The sequence below is a fragment of the Bombina bombina genome, chromosome 4, assembly GCF_027579735.1.
Source record: "Bombina bombina isolate aBomBom1 chromosome 4, aBomBom1.pri, whole genome shotgun sequence".
Lineage (NCBI taxonomy): Eukaryota > Metazoa > Chordata > Amphibia > Anura > Bombinatoridae > Bombina > Bombina bombina.
The window spans coordinates 686,259,791-686,274,585 of NC_069502.1; the positions used below are offsets into that span (position 1 = coordinate 686,259,791).

Consider the following 14,795-nt stretch of genomic DNA (forward strand, 5'->3'; position numbering starts at 1 on the left):
TTGGTATCCCACAAGTAAAGGCTGAATCCGTGGACTGGATACACCTTGCAAGAGAAAACAGAATTTATGCTTACCTGATAAATTACTTTCTCTTGCGGTGTATCCAGTCCACGGCCCGCCCTGGCATTTAAGTCAGGTAATTTTTTTTTTACTTAAACTACAGTCACCACTGCACCCTATGGTTTTTCCTTTTTCTTCCTAACCTTTGGTCGAATGACTGGGGGATGGAGCTAGAGGGGGAGCTATATGGACAGCTCTGCTGTGTGCTCTCTTTGCCACTTCCTGTAGGGAATGAGAATATCCCACAAGTAAAGGGTGAATCCGTGGACTGGATACACCGCAAGAGAAAGTAATTTATCAGGTAAGCATAAATTCTGTTTTTCTTTAGGAAACCCAGACCAGTGATCCTCCGCCCACAGCTCCTGCAGTACTTAGCACAGCAATGCCGAAACCGTCTTCCTACATTCGTTGCATGGCCTCACGAGCTGGATGCCTTGGGGTGCACGCCATGATTGGAGGAAGCCAGTTTTTCATTGCTGTGCTAAGTACAGCCAGAGCTGAGGGCGGAGGATCGCCGGTCTGGGTTTCCTAAAGCAAAAGTTAAGTATTTTTAAAAAACGCTTCAATGAAAAAGTTTAATTAATGAAAGTACCCCTGTTTTTAAGAGTATTTTTAAAAAACAGGCACTGATTCATTAAACTGTACTTTCACTTTTTAAGCAGTTGCTCTACTGTCTTGTTTTTTGTGATTATAAAGATTTTTTTTTAAAACTTAGACTAAACCAGAACCAACTACTGGTATAGACTTTATTATATATTAAAAATAAAGCATCAAGAAATGTTTTTTTAGTGTTTAAATAGGAACTGGAAAGTTAATCAACGTTAATGTCTAATGTCTCTGTCCCTCAAAATATTAGTACTGTTTTTATTTGTATCAATTTATTAGGTAATTTTCTGCCAGCATTTTCTTTTATGTACAAAAAAGTAAGAGTTTTATACAGCAAACAAGAATGATGATTGTTTACATTTAAAGAATAAATAAAGTATATTGGTTCAGTTATGTGCCCCTTCCATAATATCCTAGAAAATAAAAACATATTATTTGTAAGATCTATCATTTAGCTGCTCACAATTGTCACAGCAGCAGTGTTGCTGTCTCGGCTGCCATAATACTGTTGTTAGCATTAATTTTGTTTGGGTCTAGTCAGACCATTTTACTATGAACATGCAATATGCACATCAATGCTTATCATAAAACATATTTAAAATGTGGCACACCTTATATATTCACACTGGTGTATATTAGACATTATAATTGCAATCTTAGGAAATCTATAAATTGAACATTTGAGGGCTGTCTACAGGCTAGAATGTATGCTTGAGCACAAGTGGCAAACCTATAATGTATAGATTCTAAACTATTATATTTGTTGTCCCTGAAATATATAATTTAGGGAATAACTATCCAGACAGGTTAACATAGCTGTATAATTTGTTTCTATACAATAGATGGGTGAATTGCGTTCTAGCTGCAGCCTATCGATGAGGTCACCCTTTCACTTATCAGTTTCTGACAAAAGTATTTACATTTATAATTAAAATTAAATTTAGAGAGCTGTCAGGTATTTTGTGTTGTTACAGTTTATCTATTTTTATTTTGTCTAATTTTTAAAACACTCAGTTGTGAGAGTCTGACATTAATCTATTCTTCATTTTAGATCATGTAAGGTCTGACAGTGAAATATTGTATATCGATGCATTTTGTATTTTGTTTGTTGTTAATGACAAAGCTGTCAGAGGTGGAACATCTGCTTGACAAGTTTATTTTAAAGTCATTTATTTTTTGCGCTTTTATTTAAAAATGTATTGTTTCAATCTGAAAAGATATTACCAATTTCATTGACACCTTTTCCTAATTGGATTAAAAACCTGTCATATTTGAACGAACATTTTCATTTTCTGTCAACTATGTATGAGGAAATGGTTTAAGGATTACACTGCTATTTAAATCTTGTGAAAGTCCATTTGAGGAGTTATTTGCCTTTGAAGTTTAATTTTATCCCCTTTGTAATTCATTTGTTGAAGATATGTAATATTTGTTGAGATAATTATTTTTAAACATAAACATTGATTGTTGACTCTAGAAAAGCTGTTTACATTTCATTGGCAAATATATATAATAAATGCACACACATACACACACACACACACACACACACACACACACACACACACACACACACACACACACACACACACACACACACACATATATATATATATAAAATAAACACACACACACATATCTAAATCTGTCTATCTATCTATCTATCTATCTATCTATCTATCTATCTATCTATCTATCTATATATATATATATAAAAAACATGTTAACCACTTTTTTAAGACAAAACAGGTTATTTACAATTTTAATACACAAAAAGATCATTGAAGAGTTATAAATTACACTGTTTAAGCCCCTTAACTGCCAGAGGTTGGTGGGTTGGTGGTCATCCGCTATATACTGCATATAAAATATTTTTTAGAATTTGTATCGAATTTTTCAGTAAATATGGAAAAGTCGATAATTTTGCCACTACATCTTAATGAAGAGGAAACTTGTTTTCCTGCATCTCACACACCTTTTCAAATAGTCCAGAAAATTAAATATCTAGGAGTAGACATATCACCCCTACACACAGAGCTTTTTTCCCTTAACTATATTCCACTTCAGGCAGAAGTTAACAAGACGTTGGAGATATGGCATAAGCAAGGTCAGCTTTCCTGGATGGGACGCATTAAAAATGAATATTATCCCTAAATTCTTATACCTCTTCCAAGTTCTTCCTTTAAATATCCCTATGCACTTTTTTATACAGCAACAAACGAGATTTGACCACTTTATATGGTCACACAAAAGGCCCAGAGTAACTAGAGACACTCTGTTCCTCGATCGAGAGGACGGAGGTATGAGTGCCCCTAACCTGTTTAATTACTTCAAAGCGACACATTTAGCACGCGTTGTTGCTTGGAAACAACCTTCTTTAGAAAAACTCTGGGTACGGACTGAATCGCACCTAGCAGGTGGGATAGATCTTGGGGACCAATGCTGGATTCTTCCAAGGCATAGACCTCCGGAGGCCTGGAATAACTATTATATAGCTGCCACACTGCGAGTGTGGGATAAATCACAAGCAACAGATAGATCAATATCCACCCCAATATCCCCCCTCACCCCGTTACTGAATAACCCTCTTTTCTTAAAATCTCACACTATTCAAACCCCTACTTTGCAGGCACTCAATCCAATGTGCCAGCACATATACTTCTTCACAAGGGGTTGATGCGTTCCCAAGCTGAAGTGGGCCAGACACTGGGGCCTCCTTTCCAAAAGTGGTTCCCGTATTTGCAGATCAGACATGCTATTTTTTCCAGCCCCTACAAAGCAGACCTTACTAGACCTATGACCGCTTTTGAAACATTATGCATGTCCCCCAATCTCACCAAATCACATATCTCAATAATTTATAAGATACTGAGAGGTACTTTCCCTGCAAAAAAAACAACGTACCTTATTAAATGGGAAAGAGAGCTAGGCCAGACATTCACTGATGCCCAATGGAGCCATATTTTTAGAGAGAATAAAAAATCCTCCTTGTCAGCAACACTAGTAGAGTTGAACTTTAAGCTATTATCGCGATGGTACTGGACCCCCCAGCGACTCCATAGTATATTTCCTAACTCCTCCTCCCTCTGTTGGAGACACTGTGGAGCAGTGGGCACCTTCACCCACGTCTGGTGGTCGTGCCCACTTCTTAGACCATATTGGCAAGCCATTAATGAAAGGGTAGATAAGACTCTAGGGAGTTCTGTTACATTCACACCTAGCTTGGCCCTACTGGCCGATATTCCTAAAGTAACTTGTATATATAGGAGGAAGTTATTACATATTATGCTTAATTGTGCCAGACGCCTAATACCCAGGTTTTGGAGGAAGGATATAGTACCTACTTATGAAATGTGGAGGAAAGAAGTAGACCATATATTGGAGCTAGAAAAAATACACTACACATACATGGGCAAACAAGATTTTATTGCTGATGTGGTATTTCTTTGGGAACAAGACTTATAAGCCACGCAAAGGATAAGGAACTAGATAATGGAATTTTTGGTTATTTATAAGGTAACAAAGTCTAGTATTATAGATGTACTTGTTAGAGCCCTCTTCATAAGGTGGGTGTATCAACATCAATAATGATTCGGAATATTGGGGATGATGTTTGTATTTCTATTTCTATTTGTATTTGTATTTGATTTGGAATGTTCATTTGTTTTCTCTGTATTCGTTGTTTCATGTTAAGCCTTTTGAAAAGAAAAAAAAAAAAGGATTGTGATGATTAATGTAAACTTTTTATCACTGACTTCAATAAAAAGAAATATTGCAAAAAAAAAATATTTTTTAGGGGGCTAGTACAGCTGCACTATTTTGTATTTTAAGCCACACACACACACACACACACACACATATATATATATATATATATATATATATATTATAAGCACACACACACACATATATATATGTATATAACATTTCTAACCACTCTTTAAAGGCGAAACAGGTTATTTACAATTTTAATACACAAAAAGATAATTGAAAAGGTTTAAAATACACTGTTTAAGCCCCTGAACTGCCAGAGAGGGGTGTACATCAATTATATACTGCATATAAAATCTTTTTTTTGGGGGGGGGGGTAGTAGATTTTTTACATTTACATACAGCTGCTCTATTCTGTATTTCAATCTATATATATATGTATGTATGTTTGTGTGTGTGTGTATATATATATATATATATTTATATATATATATATATACACAGTATATATATATATATATATATATATATATATATATATATATATATATGTATGTGTGTGTATAGTTATATATATATATATATATACACACACACACATACATATATATATATATATATATATATATATATATCTACGTGTATGTATATATGTATTTATTTATATATATACTAGTACTAAAGCCCGTGTACACGGGCCATTTTTTTCAGAACAGCGGTCCCACCCCTTGCTCTCTCCCCCCTTTCTTTTGCTCTCTCTTCCCCCCTCTCTTTTGCTTTCTTTCCCCCCTCTCTTTTGCTTTCTCTCCCCCCTCTCCTTTGTTCTCTCTCTCCCCTCTTTTGCTCTCTCTCTCCCCTCTTTTGCTCTCTCTCTCCCCTCTTTGGCTCTCTCCATCCTTTCTTTTGCTCTCTCTCCCCCCTCTTTGGCTCCCCCCCCCCTTTGGCTCTCCCCCCCCTCTTTGGCTCCCCCCCCTCTTTGGCTCTCCCCCCCCCCCTCTTTGGCTCTCTCCCCTCTTTTGCTCTCTCTCCTCTTTGGCTCTCTCTCTCCCCTCTTTGGCTCCCCCCCCTTTGGCTCTCTCTCCCCCCCCTTTGGCTCTCTCTCCCCCCTCTTTGGCTCTCTCTCCCCCCTCTTTGGCTCTCTCTCCCCCCTCTTTGGCTCTCTCTCCCCCCTCTTTGGCTCTCTCTCCTCTTTGGCTCTCTCTCTCCCCCCTCTTTGGCTCTCCCCTCCCCTTTGGCTCCCCCCTCCCCTTTGGCTCCCCCCCCTCTTTGGCTCTCCCCCCCTCTTTTGCTCTCCCCTCTTTGGCTCTCTCCCCCCTCTTTTGTTCTCTCCCCCCTCTTTGGCGCTCTCCCCCCCTCTTTGGCTCTCCCCCCCCTCTTTGGCTCTGCCCCCCCCTCTTTGGCTCTGCCCCCCCTCTTTGGCTCTCTCTCCCCCCTCTTTGTCTCTCTCCCCTCTTTTGCTCTCCTCTTTGGCTCTCTTTCCTCTTTGGCTCTCTCTCTCCCCCCTCTTTGGCTCTCCCCTCCTTTAGCTCTCTCCCCCCCCCTTTGGCTCTCTCCCCCCCCTCTTTGGCTCTCTCTCCCCCCTCTTTGGCTCTCTCTCCCCCCTCTTTGGCTCTCTCTCCCCCCTCTTTGGCTCTCTCTCCTTTTTGGCTTTTTTTCCTCTTTGGCTCTCTCTCTCCCCCCTCTTTGGCTCTACCCCCCTTCTCTTTGGCTCCCCCCCCTTCTCTTTGGCTCTCTTCCCCCCCTTCTCTTTGGCTCTCTCTCCCCCCCCCTTCTCTTTGGCTCTCTCCCCCCCCCCTTCTCTTTGGCTCTCTGCCCCCCCTTCTCTTTGGCTCTCTGCCCCCCCCCCCTTCTCTTTGGCTCTCTGCCCCCCCCTTCTCTTTGGCTCTCTGCCCCCCCTTCTCTTTGGCTCTCTGCCCCCCCTTCTCTTTGGCTCTCTGCCCCCCCTTCTCTTTGGCTCTCTGCCCCCCCTTCTCTTTGGCTCTCTGCCCCCCCCCCCTTCTCTTTGGCTCTCTGCCCTCCCCCCTTCTCTTTGGCTCTCTGCCCCCCCTTCTCTTTGGCTCTCTGCCCCCCCCCTTCTCTTTGGCTCTCTGCCCCCCCCCTTCTCTTTGGCTCTCTGCCCCCCCCCGCCTTCTCTTTGGCTCTCTGCCCCCCCGCCTTCTCTTTGGCTCTCTGCCCCCCCCCCCGCCTTCTCTTTGGCTCTCTGCCCCCCCCCCGCCTTCTCTTTGGCTCTCTGCCCCCCCCTTCTCTTTGGCTCTCTGCCCCCCCCCTTCTCTTTGGCTCTCTGCCCCCCCTTCTCTTTGGCTCTCTGCCACCCCCTCCTCTTTGGCTCTCTGCCCCCCCCCTTCTCTTTGGCTCTCTGCCCCCCCCCCCTTCTCTTTGGCTCTCTGCCCCCCCTTCTCTTTGGCTCCCTGCCCCCCCCTTCTCTTTGGCTCTCTGCCCCCCCCTTCTCTTTGGCTCTCTGCCCCCCCCCCCTTCTCTTTGGCTCTCTGCCCCCCCTCTTTGGCTCTCTCTCCCCCCTCTTTGGCTCTCTCTCCTTTTTGGCTTTTTTTCCTCTTTGGCTCTCTCTCTCCCCCCTCTTTGGCTCTCTCTCCCCCCTCTTTGGCTCTCTCTCCCCCCTCTTTGGCTCTCTCTCCTTTTTGGCTTTTTTTCCTCTTTGGCTCTCTCTCTCCCCCCTCTTTGGCTCTCCCCCCTTCTCTTTGGCTCTCCCCCCCTTCTCTTTGGCTCTCTTCCCCCCCTTCTCTTTGGCTCTCTCTCCCCCCCCTTCTCTTTGGCTCTCTCTCCCCCCCCTTCTCTTTGGCTCTCTCTCCCCCCCCTTCTCTTTGGCTCTCTGCCCCCCCTTCTCTTTGGCTCTCTGCTCCCCCCCCTTCTCTTTGGCTCTCTGCCCCCCCTTCTCTTTGGCTCTCTGCCCCCCCCTCTTTGGCTCTCTCTCCCCCCTCTTTGTCTCTCCCCCCTCTTTTGCTCTCCTCTTTGGCTCTCTTTCCTCTTTGGCTCTCTCTCTCCCCCCTCTTTGGCTCTCTGCCCCCCCTTCTCTTTGGCTCTCTGCCCCCCCCTTCTCTTTGGCTCTCTGCCCCCCCTTCTCTTTGGCTCTCTGCCCCCCCCCCTTCTCTTTGGCTCTCTGCCCCCCCTTCTCTTTGGCTCCCCCCCCTTCTCTTTGGCTCTCTGCCCCCCCCTTCTCTTTGGCTCTCTGCCCCCCCCTTCTCTTTGGCTCTCTGCCCCCCCCTTCTCTTTGGCTCTCTGCCCCCCCCCTTCTCTTTGGCTCTCTGCCCCCCCCTTCTCTTTGGCTCTCTGCCCCCCCCTTCTCTTTGGCTCTCTGCCCCCCCCGCCTTCTCTTTGGCTCTCTGCCCCCCCGCCTTCTCTTTGGCTCTCTGCCCCCCCCCCGCCTTCTCTTTGGCTCTCTGCCCCCCGCCTTCTCTTTGGCTCTCTGCCCCCCCCTTCTCTTTGGCTCTCTGCCCCCCCCTTCTCTTTGGCTCTCTGCCCCCCCCTTCTCTTTGGCTCTCTGCCCCCCCCTTCTCTTTGGCTCTCTGCCCCCCCCTTCTCTTTGGCTCTCTGCCCCCCCCTTCTCTTTGGCTCTCTGCCCCCCCTTCTCTTTGGCTCTCTGCCACCCCCTTCTCTTTGGCTCTCTGCCCCCCCCTTCTCTTTGGCTCTCTGCCACCCCCTTCTCTTTGGCTCTCTGCCCCCCCCCCTTCTCTTTGGCTCTCTGCCCCCCCTTCTCTTTGGCTCCCTGCCCCCCCTTCTCTTTGGCTCTCTGCCCCCCCCCCTTCTCTTTGGCTCTCTGCCCCCCCTTCTCTTTGGCTCTCTGCCCCCCCCTTCTCTTTGGCTCTCTGCCCCCCCCTTCTCTTTGGCTCTCTGCCCTCCCCCCTTCTCTTTGGCTCTCTGCCCCCCCCCTTCTCTTTGGCTCTCTGCCCCCCCCCCTTCTCTTTGGCTCTCTGCCCCCCCCCCCTTCTCTTTGGCTCTCTGCCCCCCCCCCCTTCTCTTTGGCTCTCTGCCCCCCCCTTCTCTTTGGCTCTCTGCCCCCCCCTTCTCTTTGGCTCTCTGCCCCCCCCTTCTCTTTGGCTCTCTGCCCCCCCCTTCTCTTTGGCTCTCTGCCCCCCCCTTCTCTTTGGCTCTCTGCCCCCCCCTTCTCTTTGGCTCTCTGCCACCCCCTTCTCTTTGGCTCTCTGCCCCCCCTTCTCTTTGGCTCTCTGCCACCCCCTTCTCTTTGGCTCTCTGCCCCCCCCCCCCTTCTCTTTGGCTCTCTGCCCCCCCTTCTCTTTGGCTCCCTGCCCCCCCCCTTCTCTTTGGCTCTCTGCCCCCCCTTCTCTTTGGCTCTCTGCCCCCCCCCCCTTCTCTTTGGCTCTCTGCCCCCCCTTCTCTTTGGCTCTCTGCCCCCCCCTTCTCTTTGGCTCTCTGCCCTCCCCCCTTCTCTTTGGCTCTCTGCCACCCCCTTCTCTTTGGCTCTCTGCCCCCCCCTTCTCTTTGGCTCTCTGCCACCCCCTTCTCTTTGGCTCTCTGCCCCCCCCTTCTCTTTGGCTCTCTGCCCCCCCTTCTCTTTGGCTCTCTGCCCCCCCCCCTTCTCTTTGGCTCTCTGCCCCCCCCTTCTCTTTGGCTCTCTGCCCCCCCCTTCTCTTTGGCTCTCTGCCCCCCCCTTCTCTTTGGCTCTCTGCCCCCCCCCCTCCTGCTCCCTCTCTGGCTCTGTCTTCGCGGGACCCCGCCCGGCCACGCCCCATCGCGGCAACACCCGCCCGGCCACGCCCCTCGCGACGCCCGGCCACGCCCCTCGCGACGCCCGGCCACGCCCCTCGCGATGCTCCCGTCGGCCGCAAACAGCTGCAAGGTCTGGGGAGCGCATTGCCGCTTCTCACGCAGCAGACCTCACAGCTGTTGAGTAGCTCGCGCTCCCTATCTCACAGCTGCTTGTATGCTGTGTACCTCGCGCTCCCAATCTGTCAGCTGTCAGCTATGCCGAGGTGCGCGAGAATAGAATCTAAGGCCAAGTGTTTGTCTGTACTGCGCATGACGGCTTCAGACAAACACTTGTCTTTTATAATATAGGATGTATATAGCTTGAAATATGAAATATTGTCACTCTCTTACTATGTAACTTTACACAATTTACCTCACAATTTACCTCATGGTGAAGGGTTAACCTGGCTGGCTCCTACAATCTGGCAGGCTGTGAATCTCCCTCACTCCCAGTCCCTTGCAAGTTTCCTAGGTAGAGAGCACCCATGCTGAACTACAGCATTACGTGACTGCCATCTGATGTCACTCACATCCAGCAGGGTCAGAAGGAGCGGCTGTGCTGAGCTACAGTGGACATTTGAAAGTCCTGTATTTTTTTTCAAGATATTACCGGACATCAAATGGAAATGCCGAACTCACCGCTCAGATACCGGACACCTGGCAACCCTAGCTAGATTACAAGTGGAGCATATTCAATAGTGCAAGAAGCATTATCTTGTGCTATGTATCACGCTAAGAATAACACACAATCTGGTGTCACAAGTGGATGGTTAAAATTCTGGATTGAGCAGGGTCCAGTATTAGCTTGATCATTGCACTCATATTACAAGTGTTGATCTCAAGCAGAATCCCAGATACCATTGTAAAATGTATACCTGAAGTAAACCATTATTATTATTAATAGTACAAGACAGAACTACATAAATGTCTCCACTACTTGCACACAAGCAATATCTGACATGAATTCACTGCACGCCTGCATAGAATTCTATTATATCATAGATTTTTAACAGTAGTAATTCACAATTTTCCAGCCTCCAAATAGTTAGTTAAAAAAAAAAACTTTATTAGCTCAAGCAGGGTCCATAGTATGGACCCTGCTTGAACTAATAAAGGTTTTTTAACTAACTATATGCAGGCTGGAAAATTGTGAATTACTACAGTGATATTGGGATCTGGCTCATCCCCTTTCCGTGCCCCATCTTGGAGAGTGTGCTGTCTTCCATTAGGGATTGTATAGATTTTTGACACTCACGCTATCTGTTAGTACGTTGTAGACTACCACTTGAGTGCTAAAAAATAACTTTGGATTTATAATGTAAGCACAAAAATAGAAGCATTATTGCTAGCAATTTTAACATACTATAGCACTAATATTTTTGTGCTCTATCTTGGCCTTTATGGGGAATGTATTACAAATGGTACATTAAAGGACCATTAAAGTGCCATAAAACATGTTGAGATCTGTGCATATCATAAAAGGGCTAATTAAGTAAAAATAGTTTGCATAAAAAAAATGTTTACAAATTGCTGGCAAGTATATAAAAATAATTTTAAAAAATAAGCAAAATTAGTTACATAGCTATGCTGCCTGGAGTAGTCTGATCCACTCCCCTTTATCAGTGTTTAGCATCAGAAACACAGGCATTGTGTTTCACAGCAGCTTATTTGCTTCTAGGCATGCTCCAGGAGATAATTACTGTGTACTTCGGCATTCTACCAAAGCAATGGTAAATATAGATACAGCGATAGAGGGAATTGTGTCGGGGGAGTTAGAGCTGTACAATTCGGAAATTTAAAAGAAAGGGTTAGTGGTGAGCCACTGCAGTATAAATTTGTAAAGTAATTAAAGTACATATTATTATATTTTGTCTCCATACCAACTTGTTTTGTGTCCCTTTAAATACAGTACAACTTATCAACAAATGCATCATAAAAAAGACAATGCAAAGGCATTTAGTCCAAATGTCAAATTAGTAGATTTTTTTTTTTAATGGGACATCCATCAGCCAATCACAAAATGCATATATGTATTTACTGTAAAGTCTTGCACATGCTCAATATGAGCTGGTGCCTCAGAAAGTGTGTATATAAAAAGATTGCGCACATTTTGATATTGGAAGTGAATTGGTGAGTGTTCCTTTACGTGTTGCGCTTGAGCGAAATTCAAAATACCAATGTAAAATTTAGACATGAAGTAAACCATTATTGTTAATAGCATATCACATAACTACCTTAAGAACTCCACTAAAAAACATAGTAACATAGGAGATATGTTTGTAAGAAGTCAGAAGCCCATCAAGTTCAACCTATACAGATCCTAGTTATAAAGGAGCTCCAATCGAGCTTACATTAATCCGATTAAAAAGGTGACCCATTTAACACAAGCAATCATATTCCAGAATTCTATTTCTAGTCAGTAATTTATCTAAGCAATTTTAAATGTATCTAAGGTATTGGCATTCACTACCTCTTTTATTAATGAGTGCCACAATTTTATTGCTCTTACAGTGAGAAAACCTTTACGTTGCTGTAGATTAAATCTCCTTTCCACCTTTCCTTGGAATAAACAGAGCTACTTGCGCACCATCAGCTTAGCACTCAAGCAATATCTGACATGGTATTTTCTTCTGCGCCACCAGAGAAGTCTATTGTGATAGATTTAACACATCAGTGCTATCTGACATGCAGATGTTAGCGCACTCTAGACTACAACTCGTGTGCTCAAAAAAAATTGGACGTTTATGTTAATACCCATTTGTACTCTAGATCCATAAAGACATGGTTTGACAAGTTTGGTGTGGAGAAACTCAAGTAGCCAGCACAGAGCCCTGACCTCAACCCCATTGAACACTTTTGGGATGATTTGGAATGCAGATTGTGAGCCAGATCTTCTTTCCACCATTAGGGCCTGGCCACAGAAATGCTCTTTTGGCTGAATGGGCACAAATTCCCACAGATATTTTGGAAAGACTTCCCATAAGCGTTCCGTTATGTTATATGTTATAGTGACAATGGAGGGTAACTCCATAATAATGTCCATGGTTTTGGAATGGGATGTCCAACAAGTTCATATATGATGGTCAGGTGTCCACATAATCTTGGCCATATAGTGTATTTGACAATCTTGTTCTTAAGTTTTTTGGTTTATTTTTACAAGTGAGTTTAAAAATGTTTGGAATGCATAAATGTAGCCTAACTACACTCACCACTTGCAGTTCCTTATCTGATGATCTTTGCTGAAGCCAATTATGGACAGATATAAGGAAGAGTTAGGCTCTTGAAGCATGTTGTGTGCCCTTCCAGTTGTCAGAATTGAAAAACTCTTAATTTCAGGCTTTAAAAGTGGCAAAATATATGATAAAACTATACTGCAAAGTTTTTTTACTACACAAAATTAAACATTTTATATTAAAGTCTCAAAGGGTTTACTGTCCCTTTTAAGTTTTCCAATTCTAAGGAATGGAAGAGCACATGACATTCTTCACAAGCCTACCTTTGCCACATATGATGGGAGAGGGTTTGGCTATTGAAAAATGATTGCTGCAAACAAGGTGTTAATGCGTTTAAATATTCACACATGGTATGTTAATTTATTTAGAAGCTGCAGAAAAGTATTTGCAAGGTGTTTACTGACCCATAAATAGTCCTATTTAAAAATCCCCCTGGTAACAGTAGGGGTTAAATGTACATTCTACTCCAGAATTTTTATTGTTTATAAAGATAGTCCATCCCTTCATAAGCCACAGATTCTGAATTTATTCCCCCAGCGCCACCCTAGGGTTTTTAATTTACATTTTTATTGACATCACTATTTATATCACATTAGATATTATAACTTCTAGTGTCACACATGACAACAGCTAAAACATAATCAATGACATAACACATATCATGAGTTACATAAATACTGACACTACAAGTGATACTATTTATAAAAAAAATAGCATGTACTAACTTGTGAACTTGTCTGCACAGTTTTGCATTGAACAAGCAGTGGACCCTGTATGTCCACTGCCTAGATGTATTGTTACACACTCGCTTGAGTGTGTAATGCCGCCATGCCACCCCCTTCATGCTTAAGAGAAGGGCCTGTAAATCTCCCCACGTGAGCATGTTGATAGGGATTTCATTACACCACATCAGAGGTAGCAGAGAGTTTAATAAGCAGAAGTCTGGTGACCGCTGCTTATTACATTGCGGTAAGCAGGCTTGCAAGTACTTTGAATCCAAAATGTTGATTTATAAGTTTGAAAATATGTTTATAAGAATTAGTTCAATTATAGTCATGCTCATACTATTATTTGAATTAAATGGCACTCACATTTGTTTTTTGTTTAAGTTGATTTCAGGGTATATTATCGTTCAAAACTTTAATAAAAAATTATTTGAATTGATTATTAGTGATTTATGTCGAACATATATGAATGTTGTTATTGGTTCTTAGATTTTGCTAGGTGTATAGTTTATATAGTAATTTAAATGAATTATTAATGGATTTCTATAAACTTGTTAGCTGTATAATTATGCAAATTATAGCATTTTGTTATCCCTGAAAAAAATGTACATTTTTATATACCAATAAAGTTATTTAATTCAGATCACATTGGTACATCCACTTAAAAACATCCCAATTACCATTTCACGTAAAACAACAGACAATAATAAATATTATTATTAATAGTACCTTGAAGAATATGTGTACAAGGCAAAACATGTCAACAAAATATTATTTTGTTCATTGTAGGTAAAGAATACAGTCACACAAACAGGCTGTACAATTTTTTTTGCTATGTCAGCAATGATGGTATTGGAAATGTTGTTATTTGTGCCTTGTCTTGTGTCAGAACTAATGATGTTTACTATGTTGTAGATTATGTAATTTATGCCATCAGTGATATCATTAATTATGTAATTGAAAATCTCACAGTAGTGGTGGGTCTGTAACAAAAATGGTTGCTTTATTCTGATGCTATAGTTCAATGTGCTAAGTTTTTGTAAGATAATTAATTAACTTGCATCTTATACTGAATATTTCCAAAATGATTTTCAATTAAATGACCACTGATATTATTGTTCTACCTTTTCAGGTATTTTTGGTATATGCAGTGAGCCTTACATGAAGTATGTATGGAATGGCGAGCTTCTAAAGTCTGTAAAGGATATAGTGCACCATGATTGGTTGCTGTACATCATCCATGGCTTTTGTGGTCAATCAAGTATCCTTTTCCCAACAGAGATTAGAAAAAACTCCAGACAAAACAGACTTCTGATTGTTAGAAGTATATACAAAAAAGAATATATAATCCTATATCTGTTACATAATGTGGGTAAGGTATGGGAGTGAGCCATTATATATCAACTAATTATCACTTTTTTGCAAACAATCCAATGGTTACTCAAGTCTAAGCCGAGGTCTGTCGATTGCAGAGGTAAACACATTAATAACACCATGCATGACTAGAAGGGTAACTGTAAATGTTGCAGTACTATATTATTAAATTATTATCCAACCTGAAAAATGTAGCCATACTAAAGTGAGTTAAACGGAGTTGGTTAACTGCTGTGCCTGGTCCTGGAAATAGTGGTAATGTTGCTAAGGGGCAATAATAGAATATTCCAGCCAAAACTGAAATGCACTTTAGTGCATTTCAAATCTCAGTGTATAAGAAAAATATTTCTAGTAAAATGTGTCC

The 14,795-nt window shown here is 42.9% G+C and overlaps 1 protein-coding gene across 1 annotated transcript in view; it reads left to right on the forward strand.

The window, feature by feature from the left end:
• FIG4 (FIG4 phosphoinositide 5-phosphatase) overlaps positions 1-14,795 on the forward strand; it is a 1,077,570-nt gene that overhangs the window by 362,381 nt on the left and 700,394 nt on the right. Inside the window, exon 8 of the mRNA XM_053710848.1 lies at positions 14,190-14,318. Coding sequence (XP_053566823.1) covers positions 14,190-14,318 — 129 coding nt within the window. The remainder of the gene's footprint in view (positions 1-14,189; positions 14,319-14,795) is intronic.